This window comes from Oncorhynchus clarkii, chromosome 32, assembly GCF_045791955.1.
Source record: "Oncorhynchus clarkii lewisi isolate Uvic-CL-2024 chromosome 32, UVic_Ocla_1.0, whole genome shotgun sequence".
NCBI classification, from domain to species: domain Eukaryota; kingdom Metazoa; phylum Chordata; class Actinopteri; order Salmoniformes; family Salmonidae; genus Oncorhynchus; species Oncorhynchus clarkii.
The window spans coordinates 25,989,344-26,011,655 of NC_092178.1; the positions used below are offsets into that span (position 1 = coordinate 25,989,344).

Below are 22,312 nucleotides of genomic sequence, written 5' to 3' on the forward strand. Positions count from 1 at the left end.
TCAGAAACGTTTAACACATCACAGTATTTTCCACATTATGGTGGAAAATACTTATTTTCCACCATAATTTGCAAATAAATTCATTAAAAATCCTACCATGTGATTTTCTGGATTTTTGTTCTCATTTTGTCTGTCATAGTTGAAGTGTACCTATGATGAAAATTACAGGCCTCTCTCATATTTTTAAGTGGGAGAACTTGCACAATTGGTGGCTGACTAAAACCGTTTTTGCCCCACTGTACTTAGCACCGTGGTCCTGGAATTCTCTCCTGAACATTTTTAAATTTGATGATCTAGTTTCGTTGGTGGAGTTTAAACACTTGATCGATGTATATATCATAGAAGAGTGTAATTGTTTTCAGGCCACCGTTTTTAGTCAAGACTTTTGTATTTTTAATGTAAAATGTTTTTGTTGTACTGTATGTGTGTTTATAGTTTTGTTTAATGTTGTGTTAGTGTATGTAAGTTGTTTTGTCTGAAACATTGTTCCCCCTGCTGCTATTGGACCAGTTCTCTCTTGGAAAAGAGAAGTTATCTCAATGAGAAAAAACCTGTATAAATAAAGGTAAATAAAAATGTAAAAACGTTGTACCCAAGTCTCTGTCTCCTGTGTCTAACCTTCGCTCTTCTCTCTCCCTCCCCTCTAGGATGGCGATCCAGGTGGCTAAGTTCGACTTTCACACGTTGCCCCAGCCGGACCAGGAAGCCGTGCGCTACACCAACCCCAAACTACTGGAGGAGGAGAGGCTTCACGCCCAGGCCTCCATGATCAGCAGCACCCTGGGCATCACCTGGAACATCATATCCTTTGATGTTGGATGTATACAGATCCCTATTAGAAGGCATCTGGATGCTACATCCGGAGGTCTTTTGGCTAGGATGTGTGCCAGTTCTACTGCACTGACAGATGGGAGAAAGTATGGCGAAATGTGCATGCAGCATTGGGCACTACATAGGGAATAGGGTGCCATTTGAGACACATCCTTTGTCAATATGCAGGCAGGGCACTCCATCAGAACCTCTTAGGTAATGAGGGGGCTATTACCAATACACAGACTCAGTGTTGTTTAGAATGGCCTATCAAGTTGTTACAGGGAGGAGGTGTACAATTAATAATTAATCGGAGTCACTGTGCTGTTGAACTTGCCATCATATTTTCCATTTTAGTAATGCATAAACACTGCTGTGATTGTGTGCATTTGTTTGATCTGCAAGCAATTTGGCAGCTGTGTGTGTGTGTGGTGGGGGGGGGGGGTTATTCTATCCTTGTGGGACCGATAATCCCTAAAAGTCCCCACAAGGATAGTAAAACAAGGACAATTATCCCTTGTGGGAACATTTCTCACGTCCCAATGAGGACAAAAGCTATTTTAAAGGGTTTAGGATTAATATTAGGGTTAGGAGTTAGGGTTATGGTTAGATTTAGGGTTAGGGAAAATAGGATTTTGAATGGAAATACTTTTTAGGTCCCCACGAGGATAGAAAAACATAATGTGTGTGTGTGTGGATGGATGCGTGCGTGCGTACAGGAGCGACTGCAGTAGATGATGTCACTAATGTTGTTTCTCAGAGGGTACTGTTAAATCAGAGCGCGGTGCATGTCAGAGCTCTACTCAGAACTGGGCTGTGTGATTATGTTATTGAGGCTGGAGAATGAAAGGCACTATATTTCCAACCAAGCACTTGTTCAAACAACGTATCATTTTTTTTTGTTATCTGAAATTGTTATATCAGAAAAACATTGAAACATTGCGGAAATAAATAGGTTTTAAGTATAGAAAACAAGGACTGTGAACAGAAGGGTTACAATCACGTAATATGATCTGGGTCACCCTTGGCTTGGCATTTATTCATAATAACATGCATTGTTAATATCCTACTTCTTATTTAAGAGAACTGTGCCGAAACACCTTATCTCGCTGCTTAGCAGACCATGCAACTTGGCCTAGCATTAATAGAGTATCTCTCATTCATTATGGAATTGTACTGTTTCAGTTCTACCGATAACGACAGTCTCCTAAATATAGTGTGGCTGAAGAGAAACAAACCAGACAGAGGAAGAGGAGTAGGAACAGAAGGCCTGTTACTGTCATGACGTCCCCTCGGGAAAGAATGAGTGTATCTTCAAGTTCTGGCCTTTGGAGTAGTCTACCTTCATCTCAGACCCCCACCCCGATACACACCTAAGCCCCGTTAACAACCCCAACTCCCCAACCATTCCTGTCCCTGTCCCTGTATCCATCCACACGGCAAGGACACAAGCACAAGCACGCCAGGCCTGGAGACAGTTTGGGGGATGGATAGATGTCATAATGGAGTTGTAGTTTCCTCCAACCTGGTTCAATTTCACAGTGTTTGTGTGCCACATCTGCAGCTTTCAACACCATGCCTTGTAGGAGGCAGCTACATATCACCTCTCCTCACTACATATTTTAATTCTGAGGGGAGTGTGTCAATTCTAGTCATTCTAACTCTATGTGGTATTACTTTGTCTGTCTAGTCATTTTAACGCGATGGTGTTACTTTGTCTCTCTAGTCATTTTAACGCTATGGCGTTACTTTGTCTGTCTAGTCATTCTAACTCTATTAGGGCTGTCCACGACAACAACAAAAATATATTAGCCAACCGAAAGTCGTCTGTTCTTTCAACCAATTGATTGAAGTTTTAAAACGTATATTTTTCAATACACACACCCTATGTGTTTTAATAAAATCAACTATATATGCATTGGGCTTGTCTGATGCTTTAAGCTCACTGTTTGGTGAAATAAGACACATGACTCAAAAGGGAGCCAAAGATCAAGATATAACCAAGAGAAGAAAAAATGTAACCTGTCCTGACCATCCTCCTCCCGCTCCTACTGGCTTTTGCCTTTGCTCTCCTGAAGTTGCCGGTAATAGGCTACACGAGGAGTCGGCAAACTTTGTCATGTGGAATGCCAATCTTACCATTTCTACCGATCTGCGTGACAGTTATGGTTTTAATATGTACATTTTTGTATCTCAAAATCATTGTCATATTTTTAAAAATATCCAATTGGAAGTCTTGTCTCATCGCTGCAACTCTAGTACAGACTCGGGAGAGGCAAAGGTTGAGAGCCATGCATCCTCAGAAACACGACCCTGCCAAGCCGTACTGCTCGCTTAACCCAGAAGCCAGCCGCAAAGACGGCCTACCCCGACCAAAACCCGGACGACGCTGGGCCAATTGTGCACCGCCCTATGGGACTCCCAATCATGGCTGGATGTGATACAGCCTGGATTCGAACCAGGGACTGTAGTGACGCCTCTTGCACTGAGACGCAGTGGCTTAGACTGCTGCTCCACTCGGTAGGCCTCGGTTAATCAAAATTATATCCAAATCTAAATGAAAATGAAACAAACCTAAAAAGTAACTTATTTTGCCATTGCCTACTATGTAAATATAGTCTATAAAGCTAACAAATAGAAACATTGCAGCCTGAAGGTGGAAAATATCCTGATAAAAAATATCCTATAAATCTAATTGGCTATGCATGGCGTGTCTGCAACGATCTTGAAACATTGTATGAACTATTAACTTGGGTCCAGCCTGAAGCAACATTGTATAAAATATTCCCTGCGCCAGTGAGCTACCGACACAGCTGTAGGCTATTTGCGCAAGGGATAAGAAGTAGTCAGGTAGGCCTATTTTATGACAGAGCATGACATTTTTCCCTTTCAAGCTGAGTGGTTATTTTCAAATACATTGAGGAATTATTGTCATTCTCAATGGATGTAAAAACCGACTTTGTTAGGTTGCTGTTTGAGGTGAAGAAAACATGACTTTGAGAAGCTCCGCAGCTCAATAGTGCTTGTGTATTAAGCCAATCAGAAATACTATCAGATCACCAAATGTGCACATGTATATGCCTACGTTTGTGAGCAGGCCAGGTAGCCTATAGGCCTACTTCTATGTGTAATCAGGCCAGGTAGCCTATAGGCCTACTTCTATGTATAATCACGCCAGGTAGCCTATAGGCCTACTTCTATATGTAATCAGGCCAGGTAGCCTATAGGCCTACTTCTATGTGTAATCAGGCCAGGTAGCCTATGGGCCTACTTCTATGTACAATCAGGCCAGGTAGCCTTATAGGCCTACTTCTATGTGTAATCAGGCCAGATAGCCTATAGGCCTACTTCTATGTGTAATCAGGTGCGCGTCCTTACTCATTGACAGGCGCGCTCCAAACAAAACACAATTTCTAAATTGTCAAAACTCGTAAATGGAATGAAATAAACGTGTTTCTCACAAGTGTAGCATAGGTTGTGCACTCTGCAAACAACGTCTCCACTCAGACAAGGAGAACGGCAAAAGACTGGAAAAAATAGTAGATTGGAAATTATAGGAATTAACTGTAAATGTATCACTGAGATGGGCACGAATAAGACAGAATGTCTCATTCTAGTCATTTTAACTCTATGTGGTGTTACTTTGTCCGTTCTAGTCATTCTAACTCTATGCGGTATTACTTTGACCATTCTAGTCATTCTAACTCTGTGGTGTTACTTTGTCTGTCTAGTCAATTTAACTCTATGTGGTGTTACTTTGGCCATTCTAGTCATGTTAACACTATGTGGTGTTACTTTGTCCATTCTAGTCATTCTAACTATGTGGTGTTACTTTGTCAGTTCTAGTCATTCTAACTCTGTGGTGTTTCTTTGTCCATTCTAGTCATGTGAACCCTATGTGGTGTTACTTTGTCCATTCTAGTCATTCTAACTATGTGGTGTTACTTTGTCCATTCTAATCATGTTAACACTATGTGGTGTTACTTTGTCCATTCTAGTCATTCTAACTATGTGGTGTTACTTTGTCAATTCTAACCATGTTAACACTATGGTGTTACTTTGTCCATTCTAGTCATTCTAACTATGTGGTGTTACTTTGTCCATTCTAGTCATTCTAACTATGTGGTGTTACTTTGTCCATTCTAGTCATTCTAACTATGTGGTGTTACTTTGTCCATTCTAATCATGTTAACACTATGTGGTGTTACTTTGTCCATTCTAGTCATTCTAACTATGTGGTGTTACTTTGTCCATTCTAGTCATTCTAACTATGTGGTGTTACTTTGTCCATTCTAGTCATTCTAACTATGTGGTGTTACTTTGTCCATTCTAGTCATTCTAACTATGTGGTGTTTGTCCATTCTAGTCATTCTAACTATGTGGTGTTTGTCCATTCTAGTCATTCTAACTATGTGGTGTTACTTTGTCCATTCTAGTCATTCTAACTATGTGGTGTTACTTTGTCCATTCTAGTCATTCTAACTATGTGGTGTTACTTTGTCCATTCTAATCATGTTAACACTATGTGGTGTTACTTTGTCCATTCTAGTCATTCTAACTCTATGTGGTGTTACTTTGTCCATTCTAGTCATTCTAACTCTATGTGGTGTTACTTTGTCCATTCTAGTCATTCTAACTATGTGGTGTTACTTTGTCCATTCTAGTCATTCTAACTATGTGGTGTTTGTCCATTCTAGTCATTCTAACTATGTGGTGTTACTTTGTCCGTTCTAATCATGTTAACACTATGTGGTGTTACTTTGTCCATTCTAGTCATTCTAACTATGTGGTGTTACTTTGTCCATTCTAGTCATTCTAACTATGTGGTGTTACTTTGTCCATTCTAGTCATTCTAACTATGTGGTGTTTGTCCATTCTAGTCATTCTAACTATGTGGTGTTACTTTGTCCGTTCTAATCATGTTAACACTATGTGGTGTTACTTTGTCCATTCTAGTCATGTTAACACTATGTGGTGTTACTTTGTCCATTCTAATCATGTTAACACTATGTGGTGTTACTTTGTCCATTCTAGTCATGTTAACACTATGTGGTGTTACTTTGTCCATTCTAGTCATGTTAACACTATGTGGTGTTACTTTGTCCATTCTAGTCATTCTAACTATGTGGTGTTACTTTGTCCATTCTAGTCATCCTAACTATGTGGTGTTACTTTGTCCATTCTAGTCATGTTAACACTATGTGGTGTTACTTTGTCCATTCTAGTCATGTTAACACTATGTGGTGTTACTTTGTCCATTCTAGTCATTCTAACTATGTGGTGTTACTTTGTCCATTCTAGTCATCCTAACTATGTGGTGTTACTTTGTCCATTCTAGTCATTCTAACTATGTGGTGTTACTTTGTCCATTCTAGTCATTCTAACTATGTGGTGTTACTTTGTCCATTCTAGTCATTCTAACTATGTGGTGTTACTTTGTCCATTCTAGTCATTCTAACTATGTGGTGTTACTTTGTCCATTCTAGTCATGTTAACACTATGTGGTGTTACTTTGTCCATTCTATTCATTCTAACTCTATGTAGTGTTACTTTGTCCATTCTAGTCATGTTAACACTATGTGGTGTTACTTTGTCCATTCTATTCATTCTAACTCTGTGGTGTTACTTTGTCCATTCTAGTCATTCTAACTCTGTGGTGTTACTTTGTCCATTCTAGTCATTCTAACTATGTGGTGTTACTTTGTCCATTCTAATCATGTTAACACTATGTGGTGTTACTTTGTCCATTCTAGTCATTCTAACTATGTGGTTTTACAGCAGCACAGTATTATTCCAGTCATTATTCACACTGTCAGCTGTGTGGTGGACCAGAGGAGCAGGTTATCTTTATCATAACATATTATCAACGTAATGTATTTATGACAGCTCTGTTTATCTGAGTACTCAGCATTAGCAGCATTAGCTCCCTAGCCAGCCCTACGATGTCACCAAGGAAAGGTTCAACGGTTATAACCTCAATTATAATCTTGTTGTTCTTCTCTGATAAATGCGTGTTACTGAGTGTTCAGGAACAGAAGGACTCGACAGGCAGAGCTAAATGTGGGTTCTTAGCCAACCAATCAGATTGGAGTGACAGGTTGACTTGCAGTGTTGCAGTTTTGCTCCCAGAAACCATGCTAGGCTAGAAGACATGGAAGTGTGGGCGGTTTTGAGAAATGACTTGGCTGAGGAGTGGACTGCTCTGTAGGCTTTATACACAATGTGTTTTCTCTCTGAGATGTTAGAAGTTTTTAGATAATCCCAGTTCTTATTATGAGATCAATTACACAATAAGGACAATTATTTCCATTATTCCCTCCACTAATGGTTGAGAAGATGCATCTTTATGACTCTTTGGGTTGTTAAGGCAGTTTTACTTTTCAGGGTTCTCATTGCATCACCCTGAATGAGATTTGTGAATGGATATTACGTTTCTTAATCACAACATTCCGATATGACACTGGGGAATAAGGTTAGAGGAAAATAGGAAAAAGACAGTCTCAATGACCTTTGACCTAAAGCCTGTTATAGTAGCACTTCCTGTATTTCTACTGTATGTAGCCTGGTCTGGTATTGTCTAACACCAAGCCTAGGGCAGTCTACACAGAGAGCTTCTTTTCCACATATAGAACAGAACATGAACTGTACAGTAATGGCCAGCCAGCCAACCGTGAATCTCTGTCCTCCTCGAGCCCTCAGCTCTCCTAACAGAGTCACTAGGCAACCAGGGAGCCACAGGCTTATCTATCAACCACTGGGCTGCAGCCAATTTAAAGCTACACTGGAGAATCATACTTCATAAATCCTCTCTTTTTATCTATTTTTTCTCTCTCTCCATCGCTCTCTCTCTCACTCTCTCTTCACATATTTCTCAGGTGTATATTTGCCACTTTCTTAGTTTGTTATCAAATCACATTTTATCTGTCACGTGCTTCATAAACAACAGGTGTATCAGTGAAATGCTTACTTATGGGCCCTTCCTGACAATGCGGAGAGAAAAATAATAATTGAAGGAATAAATAAATACACAATGTATATAGACTTTCTTTTTTTTCTATTGTGTTATTGATTGGACGCTTGTTTATTCAATGTGTAACTCTGTGTTGTTGTTTGTGTCGCACTGCTTTGTTTTATCTTGGCCAGGTCGCAGTTGTAAATGAGACCTTGTTCACAATTAGTCTACCTGGTTAAATAAAGAGGATTATTTTTAATTTTTTTAATGAGTAACGATAACTTGGCTATAGTTTCAAGTTGTACCAGTACCGATGTGCAAGGGTACGAGGTAATTGAGGTATCTACAGTTGAAGTCAGAAGTTTACATACACTGAGGTTGGAGTCATTAGAACTCATTTTTCAACCACCCCACAAATGTCTTGTTAACAAACTATAGTTTTGGCAAGTCAGTTAGGACATCTACTTTGTGCATGACAAGTCATTTTTCCAACAATTGCTTACAGGCAGATTATTTCACTTATAATTCACTGTATCACAATTCCAGTGGGTCAGAAGTTTACATACACTAAGTTGACTGTGCCTAAACAGCTTGGAAAATTCCAGAAAATGATGTCATGGCTTTAGAAGCTTCTGACAGGCTAATTAACATAATTTGAGTCAATTGGAGGTGTACCTGTGGATGTATTTCAAGGCCTACCTTCAAACTCAGTGCCTCTTTGCTTGACATCATGGGAAAATCAAAAGAAATCAGCCAAGAATAAAGAATAACAATTGGACACCTCCACAAGTCTGATTCATCCTTGTGAGCAATTTCCAAACGCCTGAAGGTACCACGTTCATCTGTACAAACAATAGTACGCAATTATGAACACCATGTGACCACGCAGCCGTCATTTCGCTCAGGAAGGAGACGCGTTCTGTCTCCTAGAGATGAACGTACTTTGGTGCGAAAAGAGCGAATCAATCCCAGAACAACAGCAAAGGACCTTGTGAAGATGCTGGAGGAAACAGGTACAAGCGTATCTATATCCACAGTAAAACGAGTCCTATATCAATATAACCTGAAAGGCTGCTCAGCACGGAAGAAGCCACTGCTCCAAAACTGCCATAAAGAAGCCAGACTATGGTTGCAACTGCACATGGGGACAAAGATAGTACCTTTTGAAGAAATGTCCTCTGGTCTGATTAAAGACAAATAGAACTGTTTGGCCATAATGACCATCGTTATGTTTGGAGGAAAAAGGGGGAGGCTTGGAAGCCGAATAACACCATCCCAACCATGAAGCACGGGGGTGGCAGCATCATGTTGTGGGGGTGCTTTGCTGTAGGAGGGACTGGTGCACTTCACAAAATAGATGGCATCATGAGGGAGGAAAATTATGTGGATGTATTGAAGCAACATCTCAAGACATCAGTCAGGAAGTTAAAGCTTGGTCGCAAATGGGTCTTCCAAATGGACAATAACATCAAGCATACTTCCAAAGCTTGTGGAAGGCTACCTGAAACGTTTGACCCAAGTTAAAGAATTTAAAGGCAATGCTACCAAATACTAATTGAGTGTATGTAAACTTCTGACCCACTGGGAATGTGCTGAAAGAAAGAAAAGCTTAAATAAATCATTCTCTACTTAAAATGAAGTGGTGATCCTAACTGACCTAAGACAGGGATTTTTTACTAGGATTAAATGTCAGGAACTACGGCTACGGTGTATGTAAACATCCGACTTCAGCTGTACATATAGGTAGGGATAAAGTGACAATGCAACAGGATAGATAATAAACAGTAACAGCAGCGGATGTGATGAGTCAAAAGAGTTAGTGCAAAAAGGGTCAATGCAGATAGTCCGGGTAGCTATTGGTTAACTATTTAACTACCTATTTAGCAGTCTTATGGCTTGGGGCAGAAGCTGTTCAGGCTCCTGTTGTTTCCAGACTTGGTGCATTGGTACTTCTTGCGCTGAGTGTGGCTGCAGTCTAGTTTTGTCACTAAAGAAACTTGCCCTTGTCTCATATCCAGTTAAAGGGAGGAAAAATGCCGCTGTACTATTTTACCTTAGGGTTCACAAGTATTAATGTTAAAACTTTCTCTCTATTAATTGCAAATGTCATCAGAGAAACTGAGGCCCCAGCCCCCTCCAGACCAGTGTGTAGTCCTTAACCCTAGCTCACCCGTCTGTGTGTCGCCAGGGAGAGGCCAGTGTGGAGGGAGTTCTCAACCAGTTGGTCCTTGAGCACCTGCAGCTGGCACCTCTACAGTGGGGTGAGTACACATATACACACACATATACACACACACACACTGTGCGATGTAGGAGATGCTTGGCATTACCGTTGATGTAAAACCACTGAAATGTATGGGTATTCTTGTCCCTACTCAAATGATCCGTCCAAAGACATTATGATCATGGATCGTGATGAGGCATGAACTGTTTGGATTAGAAGTGTCAATCACCATCGTTCCTATGGAGGTGCCGAACCCGACGAACCCAAACCACTAGACCTGGCAATTAACACACCAGCCCACACAATCCCACCACATCTGTCTCAAGTCATGTTTTCTATTTGCATTTATAATAGACAGCGGGGCTATTTTAGGGAGCTGTCAGAAGGCAGTACTGGAGTGGCTGGGGGACGTGTGAAGCACCCTGGGACACCACAGAGAGACTTGGAGGAGCTTCCCTCCCTTTCTGGGGCTCACCATCTGTGAACCACCTCTCAAATATCAGCTTTCATTTATTTATTAAGTGTGTGCGGGGGTATATTTATGTTCGCCGAACAGTGCTGCCTTTTCTTGGAGGTTAGTGAGTGTGTTCATTAGTCAGTTTAGTGTCTCCTGGTTTAGCAGAAAGAGAGACATCTGTTACGGTGACACAACTGATATCTAGTAGATGAGGACATTTTTATCTTCAGCCTTTCTGTTCTCACTTCTGTCTGAGTCATCAAAGGACCCAGATCTTCTGACACTTAGAGGTTCTACTTCTTTTATTTCTAGTCTATTACTTTCAGAGGAACATTTTAGGTCATTTTGAGGAGCACATCATCACATCGCAGTCTTCAGGAGGGGGTGTGTGTGTGTGTGTGTGTGTGCGCGCATGCATCCGTGTGCACACTGTCCTCTACGATAAGAATGCAGTTCATTTGTCCCAGCCTGTTAGAATGGTGTTATCAGAGTAGCTATCATGGTCTCAATGATGGACCTTCTCTTAAGCATTCTCCCTCGGGATCAAATAATCCGAACACAGAGTGGGTGGATTCATTTAATATGGTTACAGCTAAAGTTAGCCTCTTACAGTAGACACATGATTGGCTAACTGTTAGCCTAGGGTTATGTATACTGTATTTTCACACTGCAATCCGTTTAGCCGTGAAGCATTTGGTACATAATGGTTTTTCTTTTATGTGTTTTGAGTGTGGTGTATAGAATTGTCTTACCATGTGGCCATGTTAGAAGAGATAAGAAATTGACGGTTATTTACTCTAATTCCATTGAATCAGGAATATCTTGTTTGCTTTCCATTGTTGCTTAGTTTAGGTGAGGTCTAATTGGGTTAGTGAGAGACTATTTGTCCTGATGTCTCGACAGTGTTCCTAATGATAGATAATGACAGAAGTCACTTTGCCCCAAGATATCATTGCTGAGCAGCTATGTGTCAACAAAATCAATAACTCATCCTCACAATTTGTTCATTCTTGTACCATTCGATTTTTTTTCTATTTAACCCTTTATTTTAACCCTTGACCCTTATAAGTTACAGCAATGACCTTGGGAATAGTTACAGGGGAGAAGGGGTGAATGAGCCAATTGGAAGCTGGGGGTGATTAGGTGTAGAGGTCGACCGATTATGATTTTTCGACGCCGATACCGATTTATTGGAAGACCCCAAAAAAAGCCGATACCGATTAATCGGCCGATTTAATAAATAAATAAAAAATTGTAATAATGACATTTACAAGAATACGGAACAAACACTTATTTTAACTTAATATAATACATCAATAAAATCAATTTAGCCTCAAATACATGTTCAATTTGGTTTAAATAATGCAAAATCAAAGTGTTGGAGAAGAAAGAAAAAGTGCAATATGTGCCATGTAAGAAAGCTAACGTTTAAGTTCCTTGCTCAGAACATGAGAACATATGAAAGCTGGACAAGGTAAAAATCTGTCGTTCTGCCCTGAACAAGGCAGTTAACCCACCGTTCCTAGGTCGTCATTGAAAATAAGAAGGTGTCCTTAACTGACTTGCCTAGTTAAATAAAGATTAAATAAAGGTGTAAAAAAAATCGGTGTCCAAAAATACCGAATTCCGATTGTTATGAAAACTTGAAATCGGCCCCAATTAATCGGCCATTCCGATTAATCGGTCAACCTCTAATTCGGTGGCCATAATTGTATGAGGGCCAGATTGGGAATTTAGCGAGGACACCAGGGTTAACACCCCTACTCTTAAGATAAATGCCATGGGATCTTTAGTGACAGGGAAATGTCCCCAATCACTGCACTGGGGCATTGGGATCTTTTTTTTTTAGACCAGAGGAAAGAGTGCCTCCTACTGGCCCCCCAACACCACTTCCAGCAGCATCTGGTCTCCCATCCAGGGAACAACCTTGCTTAGCTTAAGTGGCAAGCCAGCAGTGGGATGCAGTGTGGTATGCTGCTGGCAGAACACAATGACAGTATCTCTGAATTGGGTTTAAAGTGTAGCCCTTTCTATCCACTGTCTTGGACATTGCCAGGGAATCAGACTTCCAATAGCTTACTGGCTACAGTAAACGGAAAGTATTCAGACCCCTTGACTTTTTCCACATTTTGTTACGTTACAGCCTTATTCTAAAACGTATTATTATTTTTTTAAATGGCCTCATTAATCTACCCCATAATGACAAAGCAAAAAACGTTTTTTAATTTATAAAATATAAAAAACAGAAGTACCTTATTTACATACTGTAAGTATTCAGACCCTTTGCTATGAGTCGAAATTGAGCTCAGGTGCATCCTGTTTCCATTGATCATCCTTGAGATGTTTCTACAACTTGATTGGACATGATTTGGAAAGGCACACACCTGTCAATATCACACCTGTCAATAAGGTCCCACAGTTGACAATGCATGTCAGAGCAAAAACCAAAAACATGAGGTCGAAGTAATTGTCTGTAAAAATCCGAGACAGGATTGTGTCGAGGCACAGATCTGGGGGAGGGTACCAAAAAAATTCTACAGCATTGAAATTCCCGAAGAATACAGTGGCCTCTATCATTCTTAAATGGAAGAAATTTGGAACCACCAAAACTCTTCCTAAAGCTGTCCGCCCGGCCAAACTGAGCAATCGGGGGAGAAGGGCCCTGGCCAGGGAGGTAACCAAGAACCTGATGGTCACTCTTACAGAGCTCTAGATTTATTCTGTGGAGATGGGAGAACCTTCCAGAAGAACAACCATCTCTGCAGCACTCCACCAATAAGGCCTTTATGGTAGAATGGCCAGACGGAACCCACTTCTCAGTAAAAGTCAAATGACAGCCTGCTTGGAGTTTGCCAAAAGGCACCTAAAGTACTCTGACCATAAGGAACAAGATTATCTGGTCTGATGAAACCAAGATTGAACTCTTTGGCCTGAATGCCAAGCGTCACGTCTGGAAGAAACCTGGCACCATCTCTACAATGCAGCATGGTGGTGGCAGCATCATGCTGTGGGGATGTTTTTCAGCGGCAGGGACCGGGAGGCTAGTTAGGATCGAGGGAAAAATGAACGGAGCAAAGTACAGAGAGATCCTTGATGAAAACCTGCTCCTGAGCACTCAGGACCTCAGACTGGTGAAGGTTCACCTTCCTACAGGACAACAACCCTAATCACACAGCCAAGACAATGCAGGAATGGCTTTGGAACATGTCTCTGAATGTCCCTGAATGGTCCAGCCAGAGCCTGAACTTGAACCCGATCGAACATCTCTGGAGAGACCTGAAAATAGCTGTGTAGCGACACTCCCCATCCAACCTGACAGAGCTTTAGGGGATCTACAGTGACTTCTTCACATTACCATATTGTAGCAACCCATGAATATTTAATTGTGGACTTTTCCAACAATGGAAAAACAGGGAAAGTGGCAGAAACAGAAAGGGTTTTGAAGCCTTCCTCTTTGCTTAGGGCCTTATTATTGAATGGGGAGTGAGGGAGTCAGCCATAGAGCTAGGGACCATTAGGAAATGATTACCCCCTTTAGGCAGCAGCAGAGCAACAACAACCTAGCTACTACAGAACAGAGTACACACACATACACACATACACTGATATGATAATCTATATCAGTCACTTTCTCTAATGCCTTGGCGGGGAAGAAGATATTCGATTCACCAGCCAATTACAGAGTAGTAATGTAAGGTGTATTTACATGTCTGGTACCTCCCTTTATTAGTGTTGTTTCAGTGTGGGGTATAGAGGGGGACTAAGTAGCCATGTAAACAGGCTGCACTGCATTACCTCTACCTTATGTTCATCGTGATTCATTCTGGTCTAGTGAGCCTCAACGAACATAATCATTTGGTAAGTTCTATGAGTGACCTTTTTCAGTAGTCTTTCTCTTTATTTTGTAAGCATTCCTATTTTTACACTGTTTTGTGCTTCAACATTTTCTCTACAAACCAATTACTAGTTTATGTGCCATGTAGTTCTTTATACACGCTGAGTATACAAAACATTCGGACCTACTCTTTCCATGACATAGACTGGCCAGGTGAATCCAGGTGAACGCTATGATCTCCTTTGATGTCGCTTGTTAAATCCACAAGACAAAACATTTCAGCGCCTTTGAACGGGGTATGATAGTAGGTGCGGGGGTCTTCACATTCAACAGTTTCCCATGTGTATCAAGACTGGTCCACCAACCAAAGGACATCCGGCCAACTTAACAAATCTGTGGGGGTGAGGGGGGGAGGGACAACTCAAAATTAGGAAGGTGTTCCTAATGTTTGGTATACTCAGTGTATATAATAATAATTAATGAACATAATTATCTGCACCTATGATAAAGATTGACAGCAAAAAATACTATAAAATAAATAATACAAATACTGAGTTTTATTGTATGCAAAAAAGTAATGAAAAAATTTGATTATTTTATACTAATGCAATTGCTCAGAGAAACAAATTGTGTGTAATAAATAAAACAAATCTAAAAAGTTAGGGTTATTGGCTCCCCTGTTTGTAATACTCCAGCACCCTCCCCGTGTGAGGACAACAACACTGAGCCTTGTTCTAAATGTTTTATGAGGTTGGAGAATACATTGCGATTGGTCTTAGACAATTCCTCAATACAGAAGCTTTTCAGATCGTTTTGGCCAAAAACCTTTTGTGTTCTTCAAACTCATAAAACAAGAAGGCTGTGTCGTTATCCTCGGAGGGTGAGGGCGCTAAACTATTACGAACAGGGGAGCCAATCATTTTGACCCCTGTCTTTTATCAAATGTATTTTTTTATTACTTGTTAAAGGGGAAATCTGAAGCTGATACATTCATTTTTAGTAATGAATTAGATATATACCCATTTGATTCTTGAAGAAAATAACTTCTAAATGCTTCATGAGCTTGGTTCAACTGTTGTAACCCATCAGAACCGAAAATATCAGCTTGTTTTTTCTCCAATGTTTGTAAACAATTTAAATGAAGTAAATTTAGTAAACAGCCTCAAAGCATGGTTAAAACTATAAAAGTGGTATCATGGATGGTTAGTCCTTGCATCCATAGCTCTGTCTATGAATTTGAGCATTGTTACGTTTCTCCAGGCTCATCCCTCAGCTGGCAGGGAGTACACTGTGGTTGTTTCAGCTGCTGAATGCCGCTTTAAACAAAATCTCTTTTCTCTTTTCTCTGAACAATTGTATTAATATACAATACAATTTGATCATACAGTATAGCTCAATATTTGTATTATTATTTTATACAGTTTTTGATGCTCATCTTTACCAAGGGTGCCAATAATTACTGACCCCACAGTACACTGGTGTCATGCAGGCCACCCGCCCTGCTCTCTACATAGCCTGCTATTGGGCCTCTCCATGGGCAGAAAGCATCAATACTATTGGCTGACTGAGCAGGTATAATGGCTGACTCCTCTCACAGCGATTTGTTGATTCGAGACCATTTTTCATCAAGAATTGTGTGGACACGTGTCTCAATCGATTTCTGTCTGTCTGGCAGCTGCTCTGGATAATAAATATGCCTACAACTTCAGCGATGATGTCAACATTGGACACACACCTGTCTTCAGCAGCTGAAAAGCTGGTACTTTATTTGATAGTGTTACACACACACACACACACACACACACACACACACACACACACAACCTCCCTGCTTAAATGTCATCCGAAGTACGTTGGTGTGCTTGGTGTATCTTCCCCTATTGTTTTTCAAAAGGTTACTGGCTGGTCGGCCTGATTATCTGTGACAAACGATCCTGACACTCCAGAAAACCTGGAGGGGTCTTCTCCTCCAAAACATGAGTCACAGAAAAAGGGATGAAGGGATAGAGATGAATGGGTAGAAAGAGACGGACAAATATCATTAAATGAGAGCAATATAATATCCTGGTGAATTGAAGGGGTGAGAAGGAACTATTAACTGCATTTAACCATAAACTATTGTTTTAATCTGCCACATTGCCATGGGATGTACATCTCCAAATATGTTTGTCTGTTTGTTACTCTGTTTACAGCTAGCTGTCAGAGACCATGTTGCTTTAGGGTTCAGTCAGTGGGCTGTGTGTTCCCTGTAGTATCAGTCACATTCCATGGGGAGCGTAGAGAGAAATGGATGCACCTTTAGAGAGCCTGGCTTTCTCGATTATTGACCACAAATGGCGCCCTGGTCTCTGCCACCTTCTGTATGCTCTACTATCTGTCTCCGTACCTCCCTGTTTCAGTCTGTTTCAAAACGTTTCCTCCCTACTGAACAGGGCCCATACAGGGCGGTTGGCAGAAGCAGCAGCAGTAGCAGGGTTTGTGTGTTCTGCAGCCCGTTGTAGTGCTATGCTCATAGCATTTAAATCTTTCTGAACAAGGCCTAGGGAACCAGGTGGCAGCAGCAGCAGTAGCAGGGTTTACGTGCAGCCGGCCTGGAGTAGCGTTATGGAAATAGCCTCATTGATTACTTCTCCTCTGCTAACAATTGAATTAAAGCCAAAGTGGCACACCTTCTCTTGGCTGTCTCCACGTCAGCTTAATAGACTGGAGTTAAATAAACAGACATCTGTATGCCGAGTTAGCAGAGGCAACTCTGGCTCTGACTCGGGCTCTGACTGACCCTACGTCCCACATGGTACCCTATTCCCTTTTTAGTGCATTACCTTTGACCAGAGCCCTGTATACAGTGTCTCCCATGTATTGAGACATGACTCTGCATATGGCGAGAGAGAAACACAAGGAGAGGGAGAGGACTTTGCCCTTCCAGGCTGCTACCGGGAACCCGTCTTAACGGAATTTAAATTCATCCATGAATGGCAAGACAAATGTTTGGGTTGATAAAGAGGTCAACAGGGAGAGGGAGAGGAAGGGAGAGAGAGAGAGTAAGGTGGGGCAGCTGTAAAAGGCAGGACATCATTTAATAAGACAGCTCTTTTTGAAAGGGCTCTGTGTGTGTGCGTATGCGTGTGTCTACTCAGACAGATGGTCGTTTGGAGTGGTTACAGGCGGCTGGGTGATCAGTACACACTGGGGACATCTTGCCTTTAAGGCTCTGGTCAGGAGCCCAAAAGCCAGGAGGAAGAGCACCATGGTGGTGCTGGATGGGACTGGGCACGGTACACCCTCCCTGACCATGAGATTGGACAGTCCCTCAGCTGGGGATGGGTAGAGAGAATGGTACAGACACATACACATAGTCTAGTCTGCCTTATGTCCCTGAGTCAGCACACAGAGGTAACGCTGGGATGGAGGTAGTGTATGCGGGGAGGAAGAGGATGGCTCCCCTGGGAGGATCATGGTAGCTGTGTGGCCTGATGCCATCCTGATCCAGGCTTTCACATGGCTTCCAGTCCCTCAGCTCCCAATGGTCCTATCACTCTACTGATGACAACACAGGAGAGACTTACTTTGAATACTGTTGGTCTCATGGTTCTCTGCAGTCTAGCCCTGACAGTGAGTGGGTGATTGAAGGGGCTGAGGGGAAGTAAAGGGGCTGCTGTGATGAACAGGTCCCCCATACTAAACAGGGCCTGAAGAGTTGCGAGTGGCCAAAGAGAAGGAGGTGAAAATCAGGGGCGATGCTGTCAGGAGCTGCCCCATTTACCTGCCTGTTTTTTTAGCCCTGTCACCCAGACTCTGTCTATCAACCCTCCTTATCATCAAGCAGAGATTCCATGTCCATCACGTTCCACAGGTATATCTTTGCCACATCAGTTACACAGTAGCTACACCATCCTCCTTCTTCTCTTCTCTGTGGACAGTCAATATCAACCTGACAACTGTCCCATTGTAACAATAGCTAGCCGCTCCACTGTTGTTCATGTGAATAATCCTCCTCATCCCCAACATGTGCTTATTAGGAGTATCCCAGCATATACACAGCAATTTAGTATTTACCAGAGCTTTGTCATTCTGAAACTGGCTTCTGTTGTGTTTGAACCTCAGCATTAGGGGAACAACACAAACATGGAGAGGATGATTTGTTTGGCTATGGGCTGAAGAGGATCAGAACGTGATCCTAGCTATCGCTCTGCTGGGCTAATGTTGTGATCAGAGACCAGACTGCCGTAGCCATTCCTGGGTCGTTCCAGCCCCTGTGCCCTGCGAAGTTGGGAACTTCCAGTGGATAGAATGTTAGCACATTTAGAGCTGTCCTCTGTGAGGATGGGATATATGGATGTATTGGTCAAGAGTTAGCACATTGAAGAGCCTTAGCGTGCCTGTTTATAGGACATTTATCACGGCCGGAGAACAATCCAGCGTGTCACTTTGGATGATGAGTGGGCATAAATCATAAGTCTTCCTCTCCTCCTCCACCTACAGCACCAGCCGGGTCGGCAGAGATAGCCAGCACACAACACCACATTATGCAGATGCATGTAGAATATCTACCACACAGAATTTGTCTTATATTATATAGTTTCAATCCCATTTCGTTTGATTTAGTGTTACGGTGGTGTTTGAAACAGCTAAAGTATTTTCATGACCTAAACTATTTATTTATTTTCTATTTTCTCCAGCTTAGCCACAGAGGATTTTTACTTACCATATTGTTAAGGCATTTACCAGCCCTGTTTCCCCACTACTCCACTTTCCATCAAATAAAAACTCCTTTCATTGATTTCTGTAAAGGAAACAAGAGTTTCCCCAGAGGCAGCCTTTTCATCCCTGAAAGACAAATTACCTGACATTTCTAAACGAAACACAGCTGTGTGGGTCTGTGTCTCCTGTGTGTGTGGCGCTATAATGTGTCAGAGCTAGACTTTACAGATTTCTGCTTTGTTGATACTGCTCTCCTCCTGCCTGCACCATCTATCACATATCCTGGTTAAACCAGACTGAACCTTGTATTCAGTCTGGTTTAATCAGGCGCTTATACAGGAAAATGGGGAGAAACACAAACAGATCGCTGTCTTAAGAACTGTTGAAGGATGGAAGGCTCATACTGTTGACATGCTGTTATCTTTTGCAGCAGAGACTGTGAAATGTACTGTCAGCTAGCTGCTGTTGGTGAAATGTACTGTCAGCCAGTGGTGAATTTATTGGAATAAATTATAAAACTAGCTAGCCAGCTATGGGTAACTGTAGCTAGCTACCTGACAGGAGTGCAAGCTAGCTACGTTCGCTTACTAGGTACATTAATAGCTTTCGGTTGGTTGTTTTTAAGCTCAACTTCAAGATTTCCACCAAGGACTTTGCCTCTCCGGTCATCACTCTTCCTCGCTTGGGCAAGGGACATTTAAGGTACACTCAGATGTGACGATATAAAACGTCATTCAAAGGCTGAGGATTTAGGGCCGAGGGCTGTCTACTCTGGCTGCGTTTCAAACTCAAAGTAGACAGCCATCAGCCCTAAACCCTCAGCCCTTGAACGCTGTTGGTGAAACGTACAGTCAGCTAGCTAGACTCCTGTTGGTGAAACGTACAGTCTGCTAATTAGACTACTGTTGGTGAAACGTAGTCTGCTAGCTAGACTACTGTTGGTGAAACGTACTGTCTTCTAGCTAGACTACTGTTGGTGAAACATACCGTCAGCTAGCTATACTACTGTTGGTGAAACGTACCGTCAGCTAGCTATAGTACTGTTGGTGAAACATACAGTCTACTAGCTAGACTACTGTTGGTGAAACATACCGTCAGCTAGCTATAGTACTGTTGGTGAAACATACAGTCTACTAGCTAGACTACTGTTGGTGAAACATACCGTCAGCTAGCTATACTACTGTTGGTGAAACGTACTGTCTGCTAGCTATAGTACTGTTGGTGAAACGTACAGTCTGCTAGCTAGACTACTGTTGGTGAAACGTACAGTCTGCTAGCTATACTACTGTTGGTGAAACATACCGTCAGCTAGCTAGACTACTGTTGGTGAAACATACCGTCAGCTAGCTAGACTACTGTTGGTGAAATGTACAGTCTGCTAGCTATACTACTGTTGGTGAAACGTACAGTCTGCTAGCTAGACTACTGTTGGTAAAATATACCGTCAGCTAGCTAGACTACTGTTGGTGAAATGTACAGTCTGCTAGCTATACTACTGTTGGTGAAACGTACAGTCTGCTAGCTAGACTACTGTTGGTGAAACATACCGTTAGCTAGCTATAGTACTGTTTGTGAAACATACCGTCAGCTAGCTATACTACTGTTGGTGAAACATACCGTTAGCTAGCTATACTACTGTTGGTGAAACATACCGTCAGCTAGCTATAGCGCTGTTGGTGAACCCTACATGTACAGGTGATCATGTCGGGACTCTATTGTAAGTAAGCTGTTTAATGCGTGTTGAGAAATGAAATGCATCTGTGTGTACCGCTCCCTCATTTGAATATATATGGCCTCTTTGATTCAACATCTAAGCAAAGAGTATCAGTCCAATAGCTTATTTGCTACCTGCTGGTTTGTCATGATTAGGTATTCAGACAGTTCGGGGAAACTATATTAAGCTACACAATGCAACACTATACACAGTCAGGCGCAAGAGAGAATCTTTCAGACATTGCATTATCACCTCTTTCTCTCTCTCTCTCGCTCTCTCACACTCTCTATCGCTCTCACACACTCTCTCTGTCTCTCTCTCTCTCTCAGGCCAGATTTTTGTGTTTTTCCCACTACTATCACATCTGTATTACTTGGCTGAATGGATGTTATTTTGTTGTTTGTGTGTGTACAATTTTGGTGGACCTTACATGGTGTTAAGGTTTGGCACGTTTCAGTTGGTTATTTTAATGTGCTGTCAAAATAATGTGAGACCCAGGTGAAGACCATAAAGTCATCTTGTAATTGCATAACACATTTGATGAAACTACCGTGTAATTCTCTTAGACAATCACTAACTGATTAGAGCTGTCCAATTACTGTGAGCCACTTTCTTGTTCTCCCAAAATAAAAGCTGTTATTAGTGAATAGGCAAATAATCAACCTTCATTTGTTTCCGTCTGGCACTTATAGATAGTACCAAAAAGCGCTTGTTATAACTCTTGTTATCACTTCTGTATTTAGCTCGTCATTTTTAGCAACCTTTTTAGCAACTTTTTCTAATATTGGTAATGATCTCACAAACTTATGAAGTGCTACATATTGTGTAAGGTTGATGATCTTCATTGTTTAATTGAAAATGAAAGTATGTGAACAGCATTTCCATGGGTTTACCCACTACATCCCTGGTGTTACTCTGTGTTCCAGTGTATGCCTTTCAGCAGTACACTACTTTGAGAGGCGTGGATGGAACATTGTTCACCCTACACCCTTTGACCCCCCCTGTCTGTGATGTAACAGACAGTGACATCATAACAGCAGCGCATCCACCTGAGTGAATCTCTCTTAGGGAGCAATACGTTCCCTTACTGTGTTCAGTTTCCGTGTTCCGTTCATCATCAGGATGTCCAGGTCAGTGAAGACTGCTGTGGTAATTTGATGATGCTGGGACATGACACAGGCTCTCAGCGGGAAAGGAAGGACAGTCTATCAGGGCCACACGAGGGCCAGCAGCCTGCCTGTCTGTCATTTGTGTGCTGTCCTGTCAGCAGGCTGTGTGTGTGAAACACTAAGAGCTGTCAGTTAACCTGCAGGAATCTGTGGAGCTGCTGTCACCTGCTGACTGCTGTCATCTGACTGACTGCTGCTTCTGGAGAGCCCTGTCACTCCAGGTGTCTGAGAAGAGACATACTGTATTCTTTATTCACTGGTGACTCATACAGCAGGTCTTTGAGGACCAGGAGACTCTACTTTCTCATGTGTGCCAGCCCTGCATTTTATTGAGAGCCCTGGCTGGGGAAAAGAGGCACTGTCAGGGCTTCTTCTCCCATGCAGGGCTGGCTGTCATTTATAGAGAGGAGAGAGAAGGAGAGTATTTTCAGCTTGCGAAGCATCATTTTC

The 22,312-nt window shown here is 41.9% G+C and overlaps 1 protein-coding gene across 6 annotated transcripts in view; it reads left to right on the forward strand.

Annotated features, from left to right (window-relative positions):
* The window catches only part of LOC139392219 (trafficking protein particle complex subunit 9-like), a 292,725-nt gene that overhangs the window by 209,836 nt on the left and 60,577 nt on the right, over positions 1-22,312 (forward strand). For all 6 annotated transcript variants that reach the window (XM_071140027.1, XM_071140031.1, XM_071140032.1 and 3 more), the window contains 2 exons: positions 648-800; positions 9,932-10,023. In XM_071140027.1, coding sequence (XP_070996128.1) covers positions 648-800; positions 9,932-10,023 — 245 coding nt within the window. The remainder of the gene's footprint in view (positions 1-647; positions 801-9,931; positions 10,024-22,312) is intronic.